The sequence below is a fragment of the Petromyzon marinus genome, chromosome 25, assembly GCF_048934315.1.
Source record: "Petromyzon marinus isolate PM22_M1 ecotype Great Lakes invasive population chromosome 25, UKy_Petmar_22M1.pri1.0, whole genome shotgun sequence".
NCBI lineage: Eukaryota > Metazoa > Chordata > Hyperoartia > Petromyzontiformes > Petromyzontidae > Petromyzon > Petromyzon marinus.
The window spans coordinates 1,729,648-1,738,290 of record NC_133691.1 but is presented as its reverse complement, the minus strand read 5'-3'; the positions used below and the strand labels follow the sequence as shown (position 1 = coordinate 1,738,290).

Sequence of the window (8,643 nt, the reverse complement as noted above, 5' to 3'; positions counted from 1 at the left end):
CTCAACTTTTATGGTGTGTTCCAATCCTGTAGTTAACCTCGCCGAGCTGGCTGGAAATCGGAAGAATGAGCGGTGGTAATGTCGTGTTTTGTTGTTGTTGAGACATTGCAAAATAATACGTGCGCGCTTGCAACGCATTATTGTCCCTTCTGTATTTGTGCGCACAATTACGGATTGGTGCCGAGGCGCGCGCGCGTCCGCGTGTGTTTATTAGTTTTGATCAGGACGCCTTTTACGTTGCAAAAGTATTCAAATTTTCAACGGAAAGAAGGAGGGGGGGGGTATTACGATGTCGCTTAAGCTGTGCTTGTTTCCATGAATCTGGTAGCACTTCGCAGACCTAAATTGCAGAGGCGAGTAATTCTCCATCGCGTCAGTGGGTGCGTGCGTGAACAACCAAAACCCCCCCCCAACTGTATGGAGAGGGTCCGATGGTCGCGCACAATGACAAAACAAAAAAAGAGAGTTCAGACCGAGCTTGCGTTGAAGGAATCTTCGCCAATCGCTCGAGTTTAGCATCGCTTCTGCTTGCTAAGTCTGTCTGTTGTGCACGGCTCCGCCCGTGTAAACACGCAAGCAACGTGGGCGAGTCGCTCTTTAGCTGCGCACCTACACGCGACAAAGTTCCCCAAGTCAACAGCTCGGGAAGACAACTCGGAGACAATCGTTGCCCCCGGTCGCACGCAACTTTCCTCCTTGCCCCCCCCCCTCTATTTTCCCTGCCTTTCTGTTCTGCCCCCGTTATTTAACACGGCGTATCGCGCAGCGTTTGGGACTAATTATTGTCACGCTGGGTACAAGGGGCCCGGCTTAATCCCGACAAAACGGCACTTTGTCGCTCTCTGCGTGATCCCACGCACGGGACACCCCAGGCCACTCTCCAAAGGCTACAGCCGTAGCTGATGTAGCTGCTGCTGCTGCCTAGCGGCGCGCCCAGCACGGGCCCGACTTGGGACCTCGATCGTGGGACGCGGTAGCGTTGTGATGTGGGGGGGTTGGAGGGGATGGTGGTGATGGGAGGGGGTGCGGGGGGGGTATGGTAAACCCTGCCGACTTATATCGCACCGACACCGTTGTTTCTACCCGTGCTCGACTTATTTACTGGAGCGCCCACAAATACACACACACACGTATATACTTACGTACATACACACGCGCGCAATTGCATAAGGGATATAGGCTAAACGACGCGATATAAATAATAGCAATCGGAGCTCGTATACGCGCGAACGCATAAAACGGACACATCACCCTCGACTGGAGAAAATACGTTGCAAATAGTCGCCCACAAACACACACATATACTTATACACATGTATATACTTCAGCGTGTATTTGTATACATATAGGTGTATACTGTACTAATATACCGAGATGCCCGATAAGAGTGGGACCCTCCGCTTGCTGTGCGCGGTGCTGGCTGATGGCCATCGAATACGCGACGCCCCGTTCGGGACTGACACCGAGTCGTGGACTACTGTAGAGTCGTGGCTACTGCAGAGTCGTGGACTACTGTAGAGTCGTGGCTACTGCAGAGTCGTGGACTACTGTAGAGTCGTGGACTACTGCAGAGTCGTGGACTACTGTAGAGTCGTGGCTACTGCTGCTCTACTGCCGAGTCGTAGGCTACTGTAGAGTCGTGGGCTACTGTAGAGTCGTGGCTACTGCTGCTCTACTGCCGAGTTGTAGGCAACTGCAGAGTCGTGGCTACTGTAGAGTCGTGGGCTACTGTAGAGTCGTGGCTACTGCTGCTCTACTGCCGAGCGCGTGTTGCTGGACGCGCGCTCCTCTCGGTGTCGATTCGAGGCCGGCGATCACGCGAGGCAGAGACTTGAGCGAGCGCACACAAAAAGCTCCCAACTTCCCTTTCCGCGATTCTGTGGGCTCTGCCTAAAACTCTGCTCTCCCTCCTTTATCTATCGTCTATCTAACTCTGCGTCTCTCCGACTCTCTCTGTCACTCGCTCATACTCTCTCACTCATACTCCCTCCAAAGCGTTCCTTTTCTCCGCCAGTTCCATCTCTCTCTCCTCTCCCCTTCCACTCCACTCCCTCTCGCTCGCTCGCTCCCCCCTCTCTTTTCTCGTCTCTCTCTCCCCCCCCACACACCCACCACCACCTCCTCTTGCTCTCGTCTTCTGCATCCCCTATCTCTGTGTCGGTTATTGCGTCCACACTCGCTCACGTTGGGGTTGCCCCGCCACACACGGCGACAGCGAACCGCGAAGCGCCGCTCTTTTGAATAATCAGGCGGCGTCCCTGGAAGGCAGCCAATCAGCCGTCGCGGCCCTTGGATGATTAATCGCCATGCATTATTGATAATCATAATTGCCCGGGCATGCGCGGTGGCGCCGCGCGTTAATTTCCGTAATTTTGCAACTCGAGAATTTGTATTTTTTTTATTCGCCGCTGATGTATCTGCCATGTCGCGCCGCAAGCAGGCTAAGCCGCAGCAGCTCAAGACGGACCAAGATCCGCCGCTACTTTCGGAAAATGGTGAGTTTGTCCCTATCGGGGTCGCTTCTGTTGTCGACGGGAACGCCGCTACGCGCTCTCGGGCTCGCGGGGTGCCGGGTGAAGAAGTCGCTGTTTTCTGGGGCAGGCGAGGGGTCGTTCGCTATCGTCGTCTCGTTCCTCTCTCTTCTCCTTTCCCCTTCTTCTCCCTCTCTCTCTCTCGCCGATGAGTGTACCCAGAGCAATGCGCGCTGCCTGCCCCTAAGAGCCGCGGCACAGAGACCAGGGTCACGAAAACACTCGGGGGGCCCCGGCACACACACACACAAAAAAAAGATTCGGCAACTCCTGAGGCCATTTAAAAAGTCGCTCGCCGAGCCGCGCGCTCGGGGCCCGTCCCGGTGCCCCAGCGTGCACGAACAACGCGGACTTGTGGGGGTCTTTTTGTGTCCGAGTAAGCGAGGAGCGAGCGTGTTAGAGCGGCTGAGAGCGAGCGAGCGAGTGAAACAAGTTATTTTTTTTCGCTGCGGCGTGCGGTCTCTGCTCTCATTGTCCGGCGCGAAGGGGCACAGCGATCGCGGCAGACAAAGTTCCTGGTAGCCAGGCACCGCGATACCCCCGGCCGCTCGACAAGACGAGCAGGACGCGGCAGACTTCTCTCCCATGGTCGTCTCGGCGGTGTCGAGATGGGGGCGGGGAGAGAAGTTGCGGCGCGAGTGGCGGAGGCTGCAGCCGGCGGAGTGAAGTGCGCGGCAGGCGCCCGGGGGTTGATCATCCCCGGCGCGGGTCCCGTGTGCCGTGCCGCGTGGAGCGCGATGGTGGTGGTGGTGGTGATGATGGTGTTGGTGGGGTTCGTGCTGTCGCACGTCGCAGTAGGATCTGCTGCTGCTGCTGCACTGTATGTGGCGTGGCGATGCGAGGCAAAGCGGCACTCGCCGGGTGGCTGAGTCCTTGGGTTAAACATTAGCCTCGAGAAGCGACGGCGAAACTTTAGCGAAGTGCAAACAATCGCGACGTCCGTGCCCAACAGACAACACGGGATTCTTAGCAGGAGGGACGGCTTGTTGTCTCTTGCTTTAAGAGGGGAAGCCCTAACTTTGTGTACAAGTTGTTTGGAGGTTCTCGCACATTTAGCCACGCGATGGGTTCCGCCTTGCTGTTGTTTCTAGTCCCAGCTGTGCGGGGCTTGAGAAGCGTGGCACACACGGATTGTTGTTGTCGTCGAACATACGGCCAAGAGTTTCCACGTGTTCTCGTGGACCCGGCCTCGCGTTCATAAAGTCTTATTAAAGATACCAACATATGTGTGGGAATAAGCAGGATTCGTTTTTCCCATTGTTGTTGGTGTTGTTTAAAGAGCCCAGCCGCTAACTTGTACGGATTAAAGATGGAGAGGCGGCGGCGTGTCGGGAGGGATTTGGTGGTGGCGGTGTTGTCACGGTTTTTGTTGTTTTTGCGAATTTAACGAACGAAACAACTCGGCTCTTTTAATGCCATCCCCGCGCAAAATGATGCGAGCGAAGACGCGAAACGAATCGTTAGATTTAGAAAACTGCGACGCTTTTTAGCTGTGAACGGACGTGTTTAGTTTTGCGTGGCGAGGCCGTGAGAGTGTGTGTGGATCTGGGAAGAAACACCAGGGCCGACATCGTCCCAATGTTGGCAGCCTTGTCGCGACTGTGTTTGTCTTCTTCGTGTTGCATCGTCACCATCGACATCAGCCGCTTTAGTGTAGTAGCGGCACAGCTTCGTGTTTACCACGTGTACCTCGTTTAACGCCGCTCCTATGCAACTCTGCGTATATTCGTGTGCGAACTTACCTGTGCGGTTAGAGGTGGGGGGGGGGTTCGCCGGATGAGGTTGGTTTGATGCTAGGAGTGATGCGAAATGAATGGCGGCATTGTCACGTAGCACCTACATTACGCCTCGGATGTAACTATATTGTTTAAATCTTGACTTAAAGCTTTCGTGACTGCAGGAATTCATATTCTTTGGGTCTTTCGGTAAAGTCACGAAGATAAAATATATTGTTTAATTTAGTCGACTCGTTCTTTAGACGCTTAACCAAATAACTGACTCCGGATTCAAGCACAGTTCCTATTACTCACGCCTATAATAACATTTTGCAACAGGTTCATTTCGGAGCGCGTTAACTTCCCCTCTGGCCGATCAACTAAATAAGACGTATTCGTTGCCAGAATACACCTGTGGAATGCCAACGTGTCGCACATATGTCTCTTTCGCTTTATAAATACGTTATTACGATGGCAAAGACCTCCTGAGATCTGCCGGCCGTTGAATTTGGCCAACACTTTGCGAGTTTTGTAAATATTTCGCCGTTGAATCTGCTCGCTATCACTGCAGCTTTAACGCCACAACTACCGCCACCGTTTTGATGAAGTAAGTCATCCCTGTGTGTGTACACATACAAAACCTTAAATATAACGTTCTTGGCAGCACTTTTTCTCAATATGATGAGATTATTTCATATTTTTAAGAATGATTATGCTTTCCTTTCCCTCTGGAGCAGCATTGTGTTGGGTGCATGATGCGTTCAACTAATGTGTGAGTCTTATTCCATGTGAGAAGTCAGCTGTAAGTTATTTTTTTCCACAGTGAAACGTTTAATGACTCGTGGCTGGCAATTTTGTGTAAATACGTGAATGGGTAGTTGCACATATAATGTTTTATAACTTCTTCGGGACAATGGACGGGTCTATCTTATGAGTATGACCTGTCCTCTGAAGGCGACTCGGCACAGAAACCACAACTTATAGCCCAGAGCTATTGTTTTGCTTACGACTCGAGTCATTAGCGCCTTTTAGGATAGTCTATTCATTCTTCTTCTGCTAGCGTTCCAGGATAGTCTATTCATTCTTCTTCTGCTAGCGTTGCAGGGTGCAAGAATGCATCAATTGAAACATCCTACGCCGTTTTGTTTAAAGTCTCATTGCGGCTGCTGCGTGTGGCTATTGTCACCGCCACTGCTGCTATCTCTGGGATATCGCGAAATAAGTTGTGGAAGCGAACTCCGCCAAACCGTAGAGACTGTGAGAGCAGAAGATGTTGGGGGGGGGGGGGGGGGGGCCCGCGCACAGCAACGTGTGGGGAGGTCTTCTCGTTGTGTCCTCGTTTCGCGCGCATCTTACATCGTGAGCAAGATCTCGGCAATGACATATCTGAGCACGCACACACACACGGGCACCCATCTCAACTCTCCCGCACCTCGCTCTTTCGGCCGTTTCATTTGTAGTGTAATGAGTAAGTTAAGTCGCGGTGATTGTTCGGTCAGGAGTGATGGCACAATAATTAAGTCTCATCACGTTTTCCCGTTTTGCCTATCTTCCACGGGGGAAGTTCTTTCAATTGCACCTCTGAACATGCACATACAGAACCAGACTTTGTATTGACACTGGAGAAAGCCGATAGGCTATAAAGCTCTTGTACGCATACTTTTACACACGCAACAACCACCACCCCCATCCCCTCCTCCCGCCACGCACTCTTTCGGCCGTTTCATTTAGCTTAATAGAGTAGTGAGTTGTGGCCATCGGTGCCCACACCAAGTGTTGATGGCACACAACGTCCCGTCGCCTCCACCGTCTCGTAGCCCCCAGGGCCGCTTTGAAGTCGGCGTGGCGGTGGCGTCCCTGCAGTCGTCTGACTCGCGAGGAAGGAGCGGCCCGGGTCAGTACTCCAACCGGCATGACCGAGGTATAGCGTGGTCCGTGACTCCTCGTCTTGGACCAAGGCTTGCTAACTCGTGCGAGCCCCCCCCACCCCAGTCTGTACACATAGTTTCGCTGCTTGGTAGAGACGATCGTGAATCACGTTTTGGAACTCCTCGCGCGCTAATGCTCTATATGTGTGTTTAGTGTTTATATACGCGTGTGTGTATGGTACATTACAACACGCACGCCTTCGATTGAACGTTGGTGCAACGTGTCCACGCGTTGCATTCTATGGTTTGTCAAGTGCTGACTTGTAGGTTAAGGCGTCCGGGTAATTGTCGTTGACTGTAAATTTGTTTATTTCATTGTTGTTGAACGGTGCTGTTTGCTAAACAATAAAAACAACAAAAAATGGGCATTACAACGGCATTTGAATCTCCTGAGGTAAGCGGACGCCGAACGGAAAGCTGTTTGAGATAATTAGTGGAATTCGCTTTGCATTGTACGTCTTATCAAACAACCGTTATCTATATAAATACTATTCTAGGTAACATTGAACGATGTCTCGCGCAATGTACGGGTATTTTAGAGTAAGGTCCGTTCGATTGAACCCGTTGGAATTTTTAAAAATAATTTTAAATCTTCTGCTGCCACCCACTCGAAATGGAAATTAATTGAAACTCAACCGTGAACTTATTTGTGATGTAATTGTAATGCTATGTTCTTCGATGGTATAATATTAAAATTACACGTTTGTTTGTTGTGATATAGATATAGCTTAATATAGCATTGCCAAATTAGTCACATTTGTATGTCAAACAACACAATCGCCGCGTGCAATCAATGCACGTGCGTTCCACACGCTACTACGGGTTGATGATGTATCATATACGTATCATATTTTTTGATGACCAATTAATATCTTGCAAGTTTGTGTGGTGTTTAATCTTACTCGAAAATAACAGCCTTTACTTGTGTGTGACCTGTGCATCACAATATAGGAAGTTGCTTATGGTATCACGAAAATACATTCACGCGTCCAGATTTTTTAAAATGATGCGTTGATTTTTCTTGTGCTGCTTGGAGACGAAACATTTTTTCTATCTCGTTGGCATTTTTGAGCACTTTTAAAATAGCACGGAACAATATTCCACCCGCAACATGTCACGTGGAATAAGACGCGGCACAAGAGGCGGTGCATTTATAATATTCAAGTGTACTTGATGATCATTGTTCTACGCGAATGTGCGTGGTGTTTGCCCCGTGTATATCGCCTGTTTGTACAAACACGTTTGTGTGTGTAACATGTGATTTTTGCTACGTTACAGATAGTGAAATGCGTGTATTTCTGTACGCGCGTCGTGTGTAAACGTACACGTTTGTAAATACGTTTAATCCCTTTAGCCTATGATGATACACTTTACTAGATAAGACAGCAATTATACAAGAGCTCCATAATTACAATAATTACAAGGGGTCATTGTTTTGTTATCGGTATAATACAGCATATATTCCTTTACAGTTGGGTGATAGCGTTATCATAACAATGAATTTGAGGACGACAACAGCTTGGAGGAGGGAGGCCTTCATCCAGCAGTGGATTGACCATGGCTGATGATAACAATAATCACAATTATAATTATGAATTACAATAATTACAACCAAATGTTGTTAATGTTATGTCCATAGCAATGTTGATATGTTTTGTAAGCATACATCTTTTAATCATTACCCGAGGTAGGGTTCACGTAAAAGCACTTTTTAACATTAATGCATATATTTTGCACTCATTTAGGTGTATGTTAATGATCGTCTAGGCAGGTTGCACAGTTAACCACAACTTCACCCCCCGCCCCCAATGAGTGCAGTTAAGTCGGGGCGACATTTTGCTTTAATTTGTACATTTTGTGCATCATGTGCATCACGTGCATCCCTTTAAAACGTCTGAATGCTCCGGGAATGTGGCGAGGAGTTGGTGGGGGGGGGGGGGGACCCATTCGGGGGTCTTTGATAGCAGTGCATTGAGAGAGAGAGGAGCTTGCCTGGCTGGTGCCGCTGGTGGCGGTCCTTTTGTTTACGAAGCTTTTATCACTTTTAGTTGCCCTGGCCCGGCCGGCAATGCATGAAAATTCAATACATTTCATTTGGAGGCACGCACAGCAACCTCCCACTTTCCACGGGTGTATATAATTAAGACTTCACCGCTCATCACTTGGTGCATACTCTTCCGCCATGCGCTATATTCCGCACGAAGTGTCGCACGGTGCATTGGTGGCTTTGGGGTTTTAAATTATTTCCGAAAAATATATACATAAGTAAAGATAACAAAAAAACATCTTTATGGCTTTTTATTCGTCTGCATTGTTTTCAATTTGTATCAGAAATTATTTTTCTGCTGTTGGTCGTAAAGTGTCCTATTGGTGCAAACAGAAAAGATGTTCCTTTTTATGATTAACCTCTTGGTGGGATTGTGAAATCGTGCGTGGCAAGGTGTATATATATTTTAATATTTTAGATGT

The 8,643-nt window shown here is 49.3% G+C and overlaps 1 protein-coding gene across 4 annotated transcripts in view; it reads left to right on the top strand.

Annotated features, from left to right (window-relative positions):
* Positions 1 to 542: 542 nt before the first annotated feature.
* The window catches only part of LOC116945992 (sal-like protein 1), a 31,314-nt gene continuing 23,213 nt past the window's right edge, over positions 543 to 8,643 (top strand). Inside the window, exons 1-3 of one of the 4 annotated variants that reach the window (XM_076069610.1) lie at positions 543 to 2,495; positions 3,018 to 4,853; positions 6,064 to 6,167. In XM_076069610.1, coding sequence (XP_075925725.1) covers positions 4,849 to 4,853; positions 6,064 to 6,167 — 109 coding nt within the window. In that variant the 5' untranslated portion in view covers positions 543 to 2,495; positions 3,018 to 4,848. Of the gene's footprint in view, positions 2,496 to 3,017; positions 4,854 to 4,876; positions 6,168 to 8,643 lie in introns of those variants that run through there. The other 3 variants (XM_032960743.2, XM_032960745.2, XM_032960744.2) reach the window with 3 other exon arrangements.